The 17,177-nt window shown below is 42.4% G+C and overlaps 3 protein-coding genes across 8 annotated transcripts; 1 reads left to right on the top strand and 2 right to left on the bottom strand.

The window, feature by feature from the left end:
- The first annotated feature begins 519 nt into the window (after nt 1–519).
- On the top strand, nt 520–4,818 carry ube2al (ubiquitin conjugating enzyme E2 A, like). Its single transcript, XM_035676131.1, has 6 exons — nt 520–735; nt 2,560–2,640; nt 2,759–2,784; nt 3,248–3,337; nt 3,417–3,505; nt 4,013–4,818. The coding sequence occupies exons 1-6, from the start codon at nt 692–694 to the stop codon at nt 4,139–4,141; spliced, it is 459 nt and encodes a 152-aa protein (XP_035532024.1). The 5' UTR covers nt 520–691; the 3' UTR covers nt 4,142–4,818.
- Nucleotides 4,819–6,072: 1,254 nt separating this feature from the next.
- Nucleotides 6,073–10,279, bottom strand: ing1 (inhibitor of growth family, member 1). Of its 2 annotated transcripts, none has more exons than XM_035676130.1 (4): nt 9,953–10,279; nt 8,762–8,930; nt 7,696–7,844; nt 6,073–7,033 (listed from the first exon to the last, which is right to left on the bottom strand). In XM_035676130.1, the coding sequence occupies exons 2-4, from the start codon at nt 8,898–8,900 to the stop codon at nt 6,398–6,400; spliced, it is 924 nt and encodes a 307-aa protein (XP_035532023.1). In that variant the 5' UTR covers nt 8,901–8,930; nt 9,953–10,279; the 3' UTR covers nt 6,073–6,397. The 2 variants fall into 2 exon arrangements, with proteins under 2 accessions (XP_035532023.1, XP_035532022.1); XM_035676129.1 differs by having other exon boundaries at nt 9,965–10,278.
- Nucleotides 10,280–10,819: 540 nt separating this feature from the next.
- On the bottom strand, nt 10,820–17,099 carry naxd (NAD(P)HX dehydratase). 5 transcript variants are annotated; one of them, XM_035676123.1, is made up of 11 exons: nt 15,584–16,679; nt 15,008–15,454; nt 14,569–14,719; nt 14,410–14,455; nt 14,216–14,304; nt 12,829–12,937; nt 12,257–12,307; nt 12,063–12,167; nt 11,813–11,933; nt 11,591–11,714; nt 10,820–11,192 (listed from the first exon to the last, which is right to left on the bottom strand). In XM_035676123.1, the coding sequence occupies exons 1-11, from the start codon at nt 16,095–16,097 to the stop codon at nt 11,042–11,044; spliced, it is 1,908 nt and encodes a 635-aa protein (XP_035532016.1). In that variant the 5' UTR covers nt 16,098–16,679; the 3' UTR covers nt 10,820–11,041. The 5 variants fall into 5 exon arrangements, with proteins under 5 accessions (XP_035532016.1, XP_035532017.1, XP_035532018.1 ...); XM_035676124.1 differs by having other exon boundaries at nt 15,041–15,454; XM_035676125.1 differs by lacking the exons at nt 15,008–15,454; nt 15,584–16,679 and adding an exon at nt 16,827–17,099.
- Between the last annotated feature and the right edge of the window lie 78 nt (nt 17,100–17,177).

The following is a 17,177-nucleotide window of genomic DNA, read 5'->3' as shown; positions in this document are numbered from 1 at the left end:
TTCTTGAAACATTTTACCCTTATCCTGGCAAAGATGCCATGTTAGTCAACAAGACATTATCTATACATGTTGGTTGCAAATGTGGTATTCAAGATATCTTCAAATGACTATTTTTGCTATTTTTTGTTGTAACTAATATGCACTTAAGTTTTATCGACAATATTAATCTAAATAGAGCAGACCCCCCCCCCGGCCTCACATGTAGGGGCACACCTATGGTGGTGTACCCTGCCAACAGTCACCTGTCACTGGGAGCGACCTTCATCATAGCTGTGCTGCACAAACACCGCGTCATTGTGACCACGCCCCGTAACAGCAGACGATCTCAATGAGAGCGGGGGGAGAAAAACAAATGCTGGTAAATAAAACAACCTAGTAGATACGTGTGATTTGGCGTATAGAATAAAGTAATGACCAAAACATATTTTAATAACGGCACCGGATGCCTGTAGTGATGTTACGTGGCCAGAAAAGTCTGTTTAACTTGGCCCTTGAAGTTGTCTCCCACTCCTTCCATGAAGTGGTATCGTCCGGTAAACCTAGCTGTGCTAACCAGAGAGCCCGGATTATCGAGAGAGACGGGCTGCCCCGGGAAGGGAGTCAAATAACATTAAATACAATATAAGGTTTTTATAAAATAAGCTCCAGTTAACGTATCAGTATTGTCACTACGCGTTACTCAAGTTAAGCCATGTCAACCCCGGCTAGAAGGAGACTCATGAGAGATTTTAAACGGTAAGTTGACGGTCAGAAACTGCCGATAATGTTAGTTAGCTATGATTTGTCAAAAACAGCTAACATTAGCCTAGCTCTCGTTAGCTTGGCATAGCTGAACATTATGTTCAATATAAACCTTCTAACTCACCAACACCCACTGTAAAATACGAACGTAACGCAGAAACTGTGCAATTCATCTCAAGTTTCCACGAACCTGAAACATTTAAGTGAAATAACGTCAAAATTGTAGAAGTGCTTCGACCGCAGCTAGGAGCTAACAGTGCTAGCTGATACATGCTAACAGGTTAGCGGTGGTCGACTAGGGTTACTGTCTGTCACAGTTTACGGCTCACAGCGAACTCTTTCAACCAGCTTACATTTAAATGTCCGTGGCGAGTGGCCAGGTGATCTGACCATTTTACCATCGGGGCTACACATATTGAATGCAACGTGTCCAACCTCAGCGGTCCGTGAATTGAGTTAAGCCTGTCTCTTTAACATTAACACGCTGCCGACCAACATTAACGTTATCTGTGTTGAAACCATACGGGTAAAGTATTTAGTTAATCAGAGTTTGGTTGGTGCTCGGTGTTGAGCTGTCGTCCCAGGTGAATGTGATGTTCGACCTGAGTAGATCAGCATTAAGCCATAGCGGAAGCAACAATGCAGACACATCAACAGTGAGGAACAATCTGTTACTGGAGCTAAGAGCAGGCTGTACAATGTGCCACAGTGAGGAAATAAATCCCTCTATATGCCCGTTTAAATGACCCTGGTGACTGTCGGGTTCTCAAAGGAAGGACAGTGTTGAAGTGTTGATAAGTGTGTCTGAGTAAGCTACAGAGAAACCTTTATTACCCAGTAGTGATGGTGCAGCTGACAGCTTGAGTTAGATATGTGTCCTAAGAGATGAACATTTGAGTATTAATCTGTTACTACAGTGTTCTTGTTTTGCTTGGGTCAATAAGATAAGGAGATTATTGGTGAATGGATTGTGTGGCCCTCAGAACAACAGCTGCTCTTTCATCTACAGCTAATGGGGATTCTGATAAACAAATGTCATCTATATAATGCTCAGAAGCCTAATTGATCTTACTTTAATACCAGTGGTATGTTGGTTTTAGCGTAAGGTTAATCATAAACTGAGACAAACCCCCTTATTAAAACTGAAAGCTGCCACAGTGTCTGTAGTCTCTGTAAACCACATCTTCACGTGAGTGCAGAATCTGTAGGCAGTGGACAAGAGTTAGGTATCTGAAGTTCTGGTTCCCTTTGTAGCCAGGGCAGTATTGACCAGTCATGTTTGTACGCGCTGTGGTTGCAAGCAGGGGAACACCTTTTGTAGGTCTGTCTGCATTCAGGTGGGTCTGTTGACAGAGAACAGCTGATATGTGGTCTCTCAACTCCAGCTCCAGTCTTGCGTATGAAGTTGCTTATTGGACTATAAATAATGGCCGGTGAACAAAAGAGCCAGTATTGGCCCAGATATCTGCTGGCTGCACCGGAAGCCCTGAAACGCTGGCTGTTAAACAGTCAGACGATTACTGCTGGTTTTTGAGAATGCATAGTACTTAATAAGAAACTACAATGTTCGATATTTACATGATATATGGCACTGACTTGGTTTATTTGCAGAGACAGTTCAATGTTTGCATTTTCTGAAAACTAAAAGGGTTAAATGTGGCTGCTGTAGCTGCCACATCAGCTGGAAGATTTATGTTTGTTTGAAATATTAACTATGGTTGAGCTTGTGTCACCTTACTGTTGTCTGGCAGAATAAATGTAGCTTCCTGTTAGTGAAGTATATTTTAGAGGTCTGCTTCTTTTGTTTTTGTTATTTAGGCTACAAGAGGACCCTCCAGCTGGGGTTAGTGGTGCTCCATCTGAAAACAACATCATGGTGTGGAACGCAGTCATATTTGGGTAAGATACTGATGCACAGCCTCAATATGGACAGAAATGTTTCCCAAATGCATGTCTGGTCATTTTGTGTGGGAAATGCAAAATGAGTGAACACTTTTTTTTTTCTCGATCCTCACAGCCCTGAAGGAACTCCCTTTGAGGATGGTAAGTGTCTCCCTGTGATCATGTACTGTGTTGTGTAGTAAGGCACATTATAACTTCACCACATCCAAACCCTCTGCTTTGAAAATGACTACATAGATGCCAGTTGCTAAACAACCCACTCAAATTGTGTTTTTCTACTTGTATTACGGTGATACTCCAACCAAGATCTAATTCAGGAGTATCACACACAACTCACTATGTAACTTAAATAATATGAAACGCACTGTCGTATTACCTTATAATCAAATAAGTGTCACAAATGAAAGTATTTCAACAGACACTGTCTTATTTAAAGTCATGTTTTTCATTTCCCCCTTTGAAGATTATTCCTGAGGAGTTTTCTACACTTGTTAAACCTGTAGTATACAACGTTAGAAGTCACTGCCTTGAAACATTCCTCCCCACACACACACAGGTGTCATGGCTCATAAATCATTTTTTGTGTGTCTTGTCTTTGTTCCAGGTACATTTAAACTCATTGTAGAGTTCACAGAAGAATACCCCAACAAACCCCCCACAGTACGATTTGTGTCAAAGATGTTTCATCCAAATGGTAGGAATATTGTCTTATCACCTGGCACGTTGCAGTGAGGATATCGGCGGGTAGTGTATAATTGTGTTTTTATCCACAGTCTATGCAGATGGCAGTATATGTTTGGACATCCTACAGAATCGTTGGAGTCCCACTTATGATGTCTCCTCTATTCTCACATCTATCCAGGTAAATAGTAAACAACAATACAGTAATAGATGTTAAAGAATGCAGGCACACCTTATCTTACAGTGACATCAAACAGAGAAAACAAACCCTATCTGCAACTCTGAGAAGCTCTAACCACCACATATTTGGCATTTTGACTATATATCAGAATTGCTATACAATTTTCTATTGTTAGACAAAAAAAATCACTGATTGATAAAGTAAATCACTAGGAAAGGGCAATTTTAAATTTAATGCTAAGGTCTACAACTAATTATTTTCACTATTTGTTAATTTGTTTGATTATTATCTTGATTAATCAATTGTTAAATACATATATTTACTTATATTTATTGGTTGTTCCATATACTATTTAGTGGTAAAAATAATTGACTACATAAGAAAACAAAACTAAAGCCCAGTTTAAAAAACAAATGCCAACATGTGAAGCCGTGTAACTACGATGCAGAGGAATGGGTTGATGCAGTGAAACATTCTCACCTTCCTCGTTTATCTTCCTCTCCCCAGTCCCTGCTTGATGAACCAAACCCCAACAGTCCAGCCAACAGCCAGGCAGCTCAGCTGTACCAGGAGAACAAGCGGGAGTACGAGAAACGTGTGTCTGCCATTGTAGAACAAAGCTGGAGAGACAGTTGACCTGACAATCGTGATAGCTGCTCTCTCCATTGTTAAGCTGTGTGTGCTGCAAGTTTTAGTGGAGTACCTCTTATTTTTTGGGCCCCCCCCCCCACCTTTTTGATTTTAAGCTTTTATGCACTTTACCTCCAACCTCCCGTTATAAAACATTTGTTTTTTTTGCCCACCAAGAGGGATTTATTTTTTCTATTCTATCCCCCTTTTCCAGTCCATCAGGGGAACTGTGCTGAATCTTGCCTTGATGTTTTTTGTCAGTATGGACTTGTGGGCCATTATCCCCAAATTTCTGGTGTGTTCTAACTTGCTGTAATAACTCCCCATGACTAATGATGTTAAATGTCTTGGAGGGTGTATTAATCAAATCATGGGTCCTATTCTGTTGTGCTCCTCATCTTTTCTGTCAGTTTGTCTGGGCTCCAATGTGATCATCCTACCTTTCCTTGGGAGAATGAGCAGCCTGAGCATCACGGACTACAACTAAATCAGACATCTTTACACCGAGTCTTTTGCTGTGTTGTGAACTCTGTTACATGCATGACAGAAAGAGTGTATTCACGTTCCTGTTCAGTACTCATGTATATAAGAAACCTGCAACTGAATTTATGTACAGATTTTGCACTGGTTGTCCCCCATGTCATTTTTTCAGCACTTGTAAATAAAAAAAAAAGGCAAATTCATCCTCATGTGGGAAGCGTTTTATTTGTATTTGATGTAATTACTTCATTTGCTTTGACTGGAGTTAATACTTACGCTGAGTTTGTATGAGATTTATGTTAAGAAGACCCAGAAATCAATCTGAGGTAAACCATGGCTGTGTATATAAATATAATCCATCTATTTAATAACGGCACTAAATAACATGGGACTTAAATCCTTGCTAAGCCAGTAATAATTACCTGCTTGTCATGGCCGATAAAATAACCAATATTTATACATTTATAACCTGTAGTTTTGACACACCGGAGAGTACAAAAGTTTAGCAGACAGATGATTTAATATTCCGCATCTCTGATGATATCTGACATCTCTATCAACAACAACAACAACGAACTCACTTTTATTTTTTCTAGTAAGGTTAAAGCTATCAATTGTTTTGTATAAGAATTAAAGACAAATTATTGATATCAACCAATAATTTATCGGCTGTAATTTAATTATAACAATAATTTTTATTGGCTGATAATTTATCTGTCCCAATAATTCTTTTGCATCTATGTTAGAGCAGTTTATAATGTGAATCTTTAATGTTTGTTTCAGCTCGTATTCAATAATTCAGAGGAATATAGGCTCAGTTGTCTGAAACCATGTGTTTACTATATAGTGCACTATATTTACACCATTTTGTTTGAACGGTGTGTGAAATGTTATACTCCACATTGTAGTTCACATTTTCAATTGTACGTTAATACAATACTGTACTAAGTTACAGTCCTTTTAGTACACAATGTCCTCATGTTACTCTCTCTGCTGCAGCTCTGCAAGCAAAGTCTCCACTGAAATACCATAAATACAGCTTGTAAGGTAATTAATTGTATTGTGTAACTTAGACTGCTGGAGCCTCATATTAGCGTTTGCTGAACTTTACAAGTCAGAACACAGAACATGGACTTTGGATTTTGTCCCCCCATCACATACATTCCTGGCCAGTACTGACAGGTTGTATTAAGAAATGTATGAATAAACCTAACCTTTAAACCTGCAGTAACTAACACTTTTAACAGAGCAACATTATCATTTATTTGAAGTTGTGTTTCTGACCACTTGATGAATTTAAGTCCAATATTGACTCTTTTAGCTGTTTTTGGTCTCTACTGTATAAATATCTGGCTGTAGAGCTGCTTTATTCACCACTTTGTTCACCAGCAAGTGTGCGTCTGTGCACTGCGTTTCTTCACTCGACCCTTAATGATGTCATAAACATAAAACTCTTCTTTGTTTAGAAAGGTTTTATTTATTATTGAGCATATGTGATGGAGTGGGAGTGTGCATGCATGATGACAACAACGGGGGAAGTGCATGACAGCTGGTTACATGCAGGTTGTATTGTACTAAATCCATTCTTTACAAATGATCCTAACCAGGAGGGAGCGATCTTGTTTCTCAGCTATGCAGCAGTTATAAAAATAACTATTTACAAGTTCCCTCTCATCTTTTTTTTTTTACTTTTTAAAACAGCGTTGACAGTAAATGGAAACAAGGGCGGGACATAAAAATACATATTTACTCAACAGTGTTCATTGGGCCAGACAGAGCGAGCTACCTGTTGTATGCCCTCTCCTTCTTGGCCCTCTCTAAGGCCTTGTCCATGGTCTTCTCATTCTCTCCTCTACACTTGGGGCAGTACCACTTCCCCTTGGGCTTATGATGGAGCCCGACACAGGAGAAATGAAACCACTCAATGGGGCATTCGTCGTTGTCGCAGCCGATCATCTCGCCGTAGGACACCTGCTCACACAGGCAGTACGTTGGCTCGTCTGGATCGATGGGCAGGTCTGGGGGGGACACTTCTCTCTCAGACTTCCCTTTTGACCTTTTCTTCTTCTTGGAAGATGTTTTGGCTCTCTTTTCCCGGGAGGCCCCCAGACCCACTTCCTCCGTGTGGTCCAGACCCCCGTAACTTTCCCGATTTTCGCCATTTTTCTGACGTCTTGAGCGTTTCCCTCCAGCCTTGTCCCCGCCGCCTGAGCCTGGGGTAACCTCGTCGCGCTTCTTGTCATGGTGGCCGGTTTTGCCTGGAGTGATGGTGGCCGATGAAGATGACGACATCATGGACGCTGCGGTGGTCGTCATGCACGTTGTTGTGGGAACGTGGCTCTCTGGGACTTCTTGGGAGGAGAGGAGAAGTTCAGAGTGCCAGTCTATTTGTCGCGTTCGGTTCTCAACCAACTCCACCTGAAACAAAGAAAGTTCATATTTTAGTGTAAAGCTCTACCTGCTGTCGTTTGGAGTACATGTGGACAACAATTAGCTCATTGCCTGCCTTGGATAAATCATATGTTTTGAAGATTTTCTATGTGAAAAGAATTTAATTTCTGCTGGAAACAAACTTTGAAAAATATACACATTTATTTCCTTAATTTATCAGACTAACTCCTAAAATAAAAGGTGAATGCTTATATTCAAAATGTTACCCAAAATATCAGGTGAACACAATCCAGTAAAGATGCATCTTCTTTCAACTTTGACAGACCAAACAAATGTGAATGAGAAGGTTAAATATTGTAAATTAATAACCCTCTAGTGTGTAACTCTAATAAAAAGATTCAGTATGCGGCTCGAGGCTTGCAAATGATCAAATTAAGTGTTCACTGGTAATTACCAATCGCAGTGAAGTTCAAATGTATGCAAAATGGAAAACCCTAATACACTCCAATACAAAAGGGCCTTTTAGCGGACTCATAAATCCTTTTTTCCTGTTTATTTACTCGGGGTAGATTTTCTGAGCACACATGCTCCAGGGAAGCACTTATACACACTCACACCTGGAGGTTTGCCATAGAGCAGTTCTGCCGGAGCAGCTGCAGGGTGTGTGTGTGTGTGTGTGTGTTACGTACCATTTGACCAGCAATCTGGATCTTCTCATCTCCGAGCTCTTGACTGCGAATCAGCGCCCTCTGAATGGATAACTGAAGCTTTCTCCTCTGAAGTGAGTCCGACTCCCGGCGATACCGTTCATAAGCATCATCAAGCTCCTTCAGAACATCTGCCAGAGAAGAAATTGAGAGGGGGAAAAAAAATCAAGCAGGAATAAGAATACTGAAAGTACACACAAAAGAAAATGATTACTTGTCATAGTACATCATTTTCTTGACCGTCCATTATTAACTCTTTTCCATACACATATGCTGGCTCGGCGCGAGTGAATCAAATAAATAAAATGTTGTTTTCTTACTACTGCATTATAATATTTGTGAAGTTTAAAAGGGTTATCAAACACCTGGAGACCAATCTGTCGGTTTAGTCTCTGGTTAACAAACTGTTGATCAAGCATGCCACACGGCTAATACAGGAGGCGAGACTGACTGCTTTGGGGGGGATGGTAATGAAACTGCTGCGAGAGCACAGTGGTTGCAGTGAGGCTCGATCTAGTGAGAGAGGTTAAGAGCCGGTGGGTTCAGACATGCAGCTACAATGTACATTATAGCTTTTATTTTTATTAACTTGTGAAGTGTTCGGTTTGTACACTCGGGAGGTATCTGCTAATTTACCTGGATTAATGAGAAATAAACTGGAAATAACTTAGATGCAGGAGTGCAGTTTTTTTGGTTTTAGATATAGATATACATCATTTATTAATGTAAGTCAACTCTCCATATTTGCTGAATTGCGTGCTCACCTGCAATGCACATTCAAGACAAAGACCATATTGCTGTATTACCTGTTGACCACTGTACACTCTCTCTAAAGTACTGCAGAATTCCTGTTTACTCAATATCCTACTAAACCAAACAGCAGCGACATACACATTTCTGCTCACAGTGTTTGACATTCTCAGTTACGGTATCTGTAATGTAAATCGATTCATGTTATCTATGTTACTATATGATTTGTGTAACCTCTAGAAAGACTAGAAAGAGCAGATCAGTGTCTGCACTGTACAGCTTCTTTTTTTTTTTTTACCTTGATACTTGGCATCAATTTCCTTCATGAGGGACACACTCCTCTGCAAATCAAAAGGTAGTGACTCCACCAGGTCCAAATACTCCTCTACATAATTCACAACAACGTGGCTCGGGTCTCCATTGGCTGGGTTCAACATTGCGGCTCCAGGACGCTCCAACAGCTGCACCTGTTAACAACAAATCACTATTACAGTTTGTATTGTAGCTGTAAAGTTAGTGCTCCTGCAGCTTCAAAGGCTCAACGGTGCAGGAAAAAAAAAAAGAAAAGTAATTTTGTTTTCGTAAGTATTGTGATAAGTATGTCTTGTTTCCCAGTATAAATTATGTGAAACCAGTACGGAAATATCGACCACAGTGAAAGGGGGGAGGGGGGCAACAACCCAGCCATCCTGAACATTGCTACGTGTACTATAGAGCTGCCAACAGAGAGCTCACTGGTTCGGGACCGACGGAAAACAACTGAGCTCAAGGAGAATATAACCACATAAGAGTGTCTGCAGCAGCACTCGGGCTCTTCTGAAAGGTCGGAGGAGACAACAGTAACAGTAACGTTATCCAGAACTCACGGTAACACTAGGAAACCTTATTAAAGACGTGGACGCGGAATAATAAGCTGCCACATTAATGTGAAATTCACCACGAACGAGTTCACTGCTGAGTTTGAATGTTTGACTTCAGTTCAGTGTTACTCACGGTGGCCAGCTAACGTTACTGGCGAGGTTGCGTTCACGTCCAGTAACGTTACACCAACTTTACCGTCTCCGCAGGTTTGAGTTGGACTGCTCAGATACACAGATATATTATATAAATGAAACACGAGTTTACCGCTCAATCAGACCACCGTCAGCTTCAACGCGGAAGGTTTTAATAATGTGACAAACACGGAGATCAAACGTGAGAGGGACGTTTCACTCCTCTCACCCACGACGTAAACAATCACAGAACACGTTAATAAACAAACAGGCAAACCACACACAGACAAATGACCGAGAGATGCGGACATTATAAGCGATCATTGTGACACTTTACGCGGTCTTACGTCCATCGTGTTCGCTTCAATGTAACTGTTAGCCAAATTAGCTTCTGCTAGCTTTTCGCGCATAACGTTGCTGAACGAGCCGCGGCACCAACCACAGCCAGAACAAACATTCAACACAACTTCACTAAACGTACAGAGGTGGCTGCTCACAGAGGGAGTTACCTGCGTGGATATCGGTGGTCTTTCTGCTGTGTTTGACCCTCCGTGGTGCCGCTCCCGGTCCCGCTGCTACCGCTAGGTCGTGTGTAAAGAGCCCAGCTAAGTTAGCCCAGCAGCGGCTAACGTTAGCGCTCAGAGCCCGTTAGCTGTGCGCATGTACAGCACGACCCCGCAGCTATAGCAACCGGACACAGGTTCGATACCTTCACATACGCTTCACCTCAGCAGCCTTGTGTGATGAATTGTTTCTGTAACAATACGTTTTATATTGCCACTCCGTGATACTCGCTCAATACCAGAATTTGGTTCGCTTTGACGCGTAACGTTACAGTGTCTGCTCTCATAAGACATAACTGTGGTTGTTTGTTCCCATGTTCTTAGTCAACATTGCCATCATGTGGCAACAAAGGTATGTTGCCATAATGTAGGCTGGTGTTTTTGTCAGTGGGGGCCACCAGATGAAATAAAAAACATAAAAAAAAAACCCCCACACAAAACCGACTCATTCACAAACTATTCTTATAATGGAGAACATAAATGCTGAATCTAATAAAATGATGATGGAATTATTATTGCATTAATAAAAGTAAATTTTTTACATTTGCTGTCATAGGAAATCTTGCAAAAAAATTGAGGCCCAGACATAAGCTAATGCTATTTGGGTATGCTTGAGAAACCCCTGATGTACCACATCCAAGAACTTGTTCAAAAAGTCAGACAAAATATTATTTATTTCAAAAACAGGTTTCTGGTTTACTGTGGCCCTGTTTGTCTTACCATCTCAGTCTCTTTGGTGGGCTGTGAAAAATGTAGCTTTAGTGAATCAATTCATAATTCTACTTGACAGATGGAAGACAGTGTTTGTTGGTTTTCTTGCAGAGTTCATTTAATACACCTAAAACGTCAGTGCACCACATTTTAAGTGCTGTCTTTGAAAGCATAGTCCACATCTTCATTCAAATTCAGCTTGATGAGAACATTTTCTACTAGCCCACCCGTAGGTTATATTAACAGCTTTTAAGAATGCAAATCTGAGTATGTATTTATAGCTTTTAAAACTATTTATTATAGTTGGCCTTTTCAGCTTTCAAACAACTTTTTGAAGGCTGATCCAATCTCCTGGATCATGTCCGATGTAGTAGTGGACCTGCCATGTCGCTGGAACGCTTGACTGTTGCACTGTCTTGTAAGAGAGCAGGCCCCGTATGCTGCAACCACCGATGGATTCACACTGGAGGACGACATATACATAAACATATATTTAAATCTGTAAAATATTACACTTTGATTAGTTAATCTACATAATAAGTTAATTGACTAATCGTTTCAGCTCAACAACAAACAAACGTCCTACATTCTAGTCAACTGAATACCACTCGCAAAAATGCTACATGCATGTTTGGTTTGTTCTTTCTGGGCACGGAGGTTCAACATGGCAGACTCTGTAGAAAAGACCCTGCTCCCTCTGTAGACTGCTCATTAAGGTAACAAATATTATTTTCAGGTGATTATACACTAATGAATACATAGTTATGGACATTATATTCAATCTCTGCCAACAGATGCTCCTAAATGTTACACACTGGACCTTCAAAACACAATGCAAAAAACAGCCAATCATGTGTTCACCTTCTCAATAGTCCAGCTGCAGAAGCAGCATGGGCCCAGTGTGCCAAAACTCCCAAAGATCCAGATAGAAGATCACCCTGTCCACCACATCTTCTCCCACTGCCTTCAATGCTGCATGAGATCACTGGAAACAAGAAGTCACAGTCACCAAACAAAAACAGCTCTGAAGCTTCTCAGAAATATAAATATTGCTTTTATACTGTATATGGGCTTTATACTAACCCTTACTGCCATCTGTAATGATATCCTGTTCTCCTTTTAGCACCAGAGTGAGGTTGCCCATGGCTACACTGAGCTGCAGGACATTGCGTTGGTGATCATTGCTGTCCATGGGCTCATGGTGCTGAGACAGCAACACACACACACACACACACACACACACAGACAAGACAAATACATTAACACACAGAAGTATATGTTATACGCCTTCAGTTGGTGAACTGAACCGAGTGAACTCTGCAGAGAGACCCACCAGTGACTCGTACAGTCGGGTGAACTCCATGAAGTTAGGTGTAAGGATGCCCTTCGGATACCCTTGAATGACAGATGGTTGCTGTGTTACTAGCCATAAGCCGTCCTGTTAAAAACAAACTTTCAGGGTCAGTGATTGTGTATAGCTTTGCAAATAAAAACCCATCTGTTCAATAGCTTAAACCTGAGACTTACTGCGTCAATGACTATAGGGATATCTCTGGCTTTAGACTTCTCTATCACCTCCTAAAAGAGACAGGAAAAAAGTGTTACAATGTTTAATTAAATGTAATGTTCTCTTTAGGCTACACTAAACAAAAGCTTTATGTGCACATATACATGGTTTCAAATTGGGCTACAAGTCCAACTGTACAGTAAAATGGCCCTATTTACCCGAAAGACAGTAGTTTCACATGTATGTGTTTCTTTACCCACAATAGACTGAAAGATTCAAGTTCAAAGTGCCACTAATATTATAAGCAGCAGTGTACACAGGCTTCTTTCAGAGAAAGATGTAATCACCAGTACGAGGAATTTCTCAAATTTCTCTGAAATTCTCACAAGTTTATAAAGCTATGAAGTTACAGATTTCACCATTATCAGTCACAGGGAGCCACAACATGAGGAGTTGTGTTGTTGCAGCTTAAAATCCGTCACTGTGTTCTAACAACTGTTAAAAATGTGACTTTAGCTCAGTTTTGTGGTTATGCACAAGCAGATGGCCTAGGAGTTCTGAGTGCAAGGGAGAGTGAATATGTTCCACATGCCTTGGCTGTTTTCAGTAACAAGTCTTCTCTCCCTAGACCTGGTCCCACCACAAGGCCGTGCAGTCTTGGGAGCCATTTTTCTATCTCTTCGACTGCGTTAGGACTGTCCCTTCGTAAACACAGACACAAACAAAGACACACACGTCAGATGTGTTCAAATGCTCTTACTTTCCAAAAGCTATTTGCTCTTTTATGCCTTGTGCAAAATAATCCTGATTTTTGTTGATAAAAAGTCTTGTGAATCAATTTTACCATGGTAACCACACACACACAAACACAAACACACACACACACACACACACACACAAGGTGAAGACCAGGAGTTAAAAAAAGGGATGTGTACAAGCCTCAAAATTGTGTGTTGCACAAATTTTGGAATATCATAGCAGGAAACGCTCAGGTGTATCAACTGCATCCCATTTAGGTGAGTTACAGGCTCCTGGTATTGTACACGCTGGCCCACTGTCCTATTCTCGCTTACTGAGACACTTAATAAAACTGAGCCCTCTTTGACAAAATGTGTTTCAGCAGTACTTTTTCCTGCTATGACAAGTTAACGACGGCTGGATACCAGGACCCAGGAACGAGTTCACCTGAATGGAATGCAGCACTAGTTTATTTTTTTATACTACGAGTCAAAAAATACCTGTTCTGTCACATGTCAGGAGACATTCATCTGAAATTGTGGTTGTGGGTGGTGGTAAAATGTTCAGCTGAAAACATTACTATAACTTGACTATGAAGCAAAACAACTCTTCTCAAGGTAATTTCTTTACAGTTGTTCCTAATCACTCAAGGTGATTCTACAAGTATACACAGTGTGCTCGTGGCTTATCATAACACATTCATGGTGGCTTTTTGTCAGCTTCAAGCGCACTAAGTGCACTGACCGAGGACAAACATATCGATTTTTCACTGGAAGTTCTTTGACCCCCAGAATTCACATTGACAGAGCATGATGGAAATTCATAGTTGAAAAGTCTATCTACAGCAATATAATTATACAAACAAAAACAAACTAATTGTTAGTGGCAGCTGAAGAGTGACAGGGTTGAGGCCTCAGCTCCACCAGGTGAGCTATCCAGGTTGCTGGCTTAAAGACAACAAAGAGCTTACAGGCATTATGGCAAGCCATAAACCAATTCTCCACTCAGAGAATGACAGTGAGAAAGCACCATCATAACAACGCACAGTGCATTCATGCAGGTATTTATACTACACTACTACGTGTGTCACTAAAGTTTGAATTCAATGTGATTTGTGAGTACATAAAATCAACCTAACTTAGTTCTTCTATAAATGTTCAGATTTACAACTCCAATGAAAGAATGGTGTTTGGTCACAATGACATTCAGATAACAATTGTGCTGAGTGGATCTGTACTTACAGAACAGGGTGAACGATGAGCTCAGGACTGTATGATTTGATTACAGTTGCAGCATCTTTGGTGCAGAACACATGAGACAAGTCAGCCCCCTTGGAGACAAGAAAAAGGTACCGTCAGTCCACCAGAACTAGACTTTAACTAAAACAATATAATTTCATTAATCTGTCAGACGCATGAACAGAATGACTGCTTACCACTTTTAATGCTGAGATGGCAGCAAAGTATGGAGCTCCAGTATAGCTTCAGAGAGTGGACATGAAAAGAATTAGGGAGGAAGTTCTACAGAGTAACAAATTTAACTTTTGTTTGGTGAATGATATATTGAGGAAGAGCGGTTTGTTTGTGCAACGTACTCTTGGCATCCTCCAATGATCCCAATACGTCCATCTTGTCCCTTGTGCTTTTTGGATGTCAGTGGAGGGACAATGCTTTTAATCAGTGAGATGAGGTCATCGTCCATGCCTCTGTGTGACGTAGACCCCAAACTGTAGTAGCGTTCAAACACTGAGGAAATAAACAAAAGTGTTTAAAGTGTGGAATACTTGTTTGGCCCAAGTTTTTATCTTCCACAGACACAAAATGACAAAACATTTGGCAACAAAAACAACATCAAAACTGACATAACAATGTGCTGTAAATGAAGATAAATGACCAAACCACCTAACTAAAGAAAACCAGTGTAATGGAGTGACGGCTCCATCAGCCTTCACATTACAGCGGCTACGCCTTTAATTTAGTTTTCTCTTCACACATTACCCCTCGAGGCTGCACACATGACACCGAAACTAATACCTAGTGCCTGCGGATCGGGGTTCAAAAGTTGACCTTGTTGGGTGAAACAGTCTGTCTGGGGTGAAGGGCGTCTGACGTGACCGGATTGGCCACGTGTACACGACGGGGAGGCACTGGAGAACACAGGAGCACGGGTAGGAGGACCCGTTTTGGAGGGTGTGGCCGCGGAGCTGGGCCTGGAGGAGGAGATGCTGGAGAACATCTGGCCGAGCATCTGAAGCATGTGCAGCTCTCTGGTGTGTTCGGCTTCTCTGCGGCGGTCCTCTGCCTGCAAGCGCTGCTCCTCCATGCGGTAGAAGTTCTCCTCGGCCTGGGTACTCTGCTCCAGGAACTGCTCCATTAGTTTCTCCATGGGGAAGTTGGCACGCCGCTTCCTCTGCCGCTTAGGTGTTCTGGACGACAAATTACTGGCCGGCTGGCTGCTGTTATGTGGCCTCACTGGAGCGCCTGAAGTGGAGAGGGGTGAGACTTTATGTGAAGCACCTTTTGGGCATACACAATCAGATCATCAGGATTAGTAATGATAAATAAAAAACACATCCGACCAATTCATGCGTACAAGGAGGGGGCACTTACTGTTATTGCCCACTGTCACTTTAACTGGAATAGATATGGGGACAGTTGGGTACTCCAACTTCACTTCAGTCTCTGCAGGATAAGGACACTCCCCTGTGCTCTCCGAGTATACATCCTGAGCATCCTCTCCATCCTCCTCCAGGCCGTCCACGGCCTCCTCTCCTCCGGCCCCGCTGTCTATGAACTCCTGGGGGTCAAGAGCGGGCCGGTTGCTCAGGATCCTCTCCATGGTGTCATAAAACTTACAGATCTTGTGATACTGCCCGTTGTTCCGCAGATTGCCTTCCTTCGCTAACAGGTACTGTCTCTTGAGGCTTTTGATCCGCACCCTGCATTGTTCCGGTGTCCTCTCAAAGCCCATCGCCGCCAGCCGCCGGGAGACGTCGCGGTACACGAAGCTGTTTCGGAAGTTTCCATCCAGCGCCGTCTGGATGTCCTGCTCCCCCCAGATGTTCAACAAGGTCCTCGTCTCCACGTCCGACCACAGGAAGCCCCGCGTTGTGTTGGCTTGCATAGCGGATCCAAGCTCACAGTAACCCTCCGCCAGCAGGAGTTGAATGGAGATGTTGACACTGCGGATTATGATGGACGTCTGGTCTGGATCTTTGCTCCTCGCTGCATCAAAGCCGCGGGGCGCCGCTAACCCCGAACAGCGTCAACAGCGACAACTGGCCATGTAACGTTAGGCAGCTCGGGGGGGGTTGTTAGTTGTAGTTTTTAACACGGGAACCATCACAGCAGCTTGTAAAGATCAACTCTGTGTGCTAGCTAAAGCCTAGCCGTCTATGTTTATCCTTTTACGTCGATAGCAAAATGCGTAGCGTAGTACTTTGAAATAAACTGACTGGGGATCGGTGCCCGCGAGCCCCCTTCGCTGCCTCAAGCGTCATTGGGGAAATTACAGAACTGACCTCTGATCAGTCCTCTGAGGGGAACTTCACCTTTCTCCGCCTGCTTCTCCGCCCATGCTAGGTGTCTGCGGGGTCCTAGTGACCCTGGTTACACAACCAACTACCCGTCAACTCCTCCACCAACATGAGGAAAACAGGCACCATGAAGCGTTATATAACCACGGATAGCTTAGCTAACGGCAATGAAATAATAATAATTTCACATTTTCCTTCACTTTACCTTTCTCATTCAAACAGACCAACGTGGCGACAACCGACAGCGCAACTGTGATAAAGCAAAAGGCGAACATGTGAGTCTGTGGCGGCGTGTTGTGATTCATTCTCGGCTCTACCTGCAGCCACCGACCCACGGAGCTCTTCCACGAGTAGAAAGCCCACCCCCACTCTGGTTGCGGCTGTAACACCGTGCTTCTTACCTAAACTAGCAGTGCGTTTGAGCGCGGACAGCTGTACAGGAATGAGTCTGGTCATGAGGCGCTCTGAACAGACATACAGGAAGGTAACAGCTTATGGTGCCTTTAAAGGCTCCTCGGACAATCCTACATCCTCCTGGTTGTCAACAATCGAGGTGTCAGCACAGCGGAGCAACCAAAGCGGAAGTACCTTGAAGCTGCACTTCGTCTAATGGCCACTAGATGTTGGATGGAACCATTGACAGGATAAATATAATATAATATAATATA

Source organism: Morone saxatilis, unplaced genomic scaffold (assembly GCF_004916995.1).
Source record: "Morone saxatilis isolate NCDOM2014 unplaced genomic scaffold, NCSU_SB_2.0 Contig5, whole genome shotgun sequence".
Taxonomy (NCBI): Eukaryota; Metazoa; Chordata; class Actinopteri; family Moronidae; genus Morone; species Morone saxatilis.
This window is presented reverse-complemented; position numbering and strand designations above follow the sequence as displayed.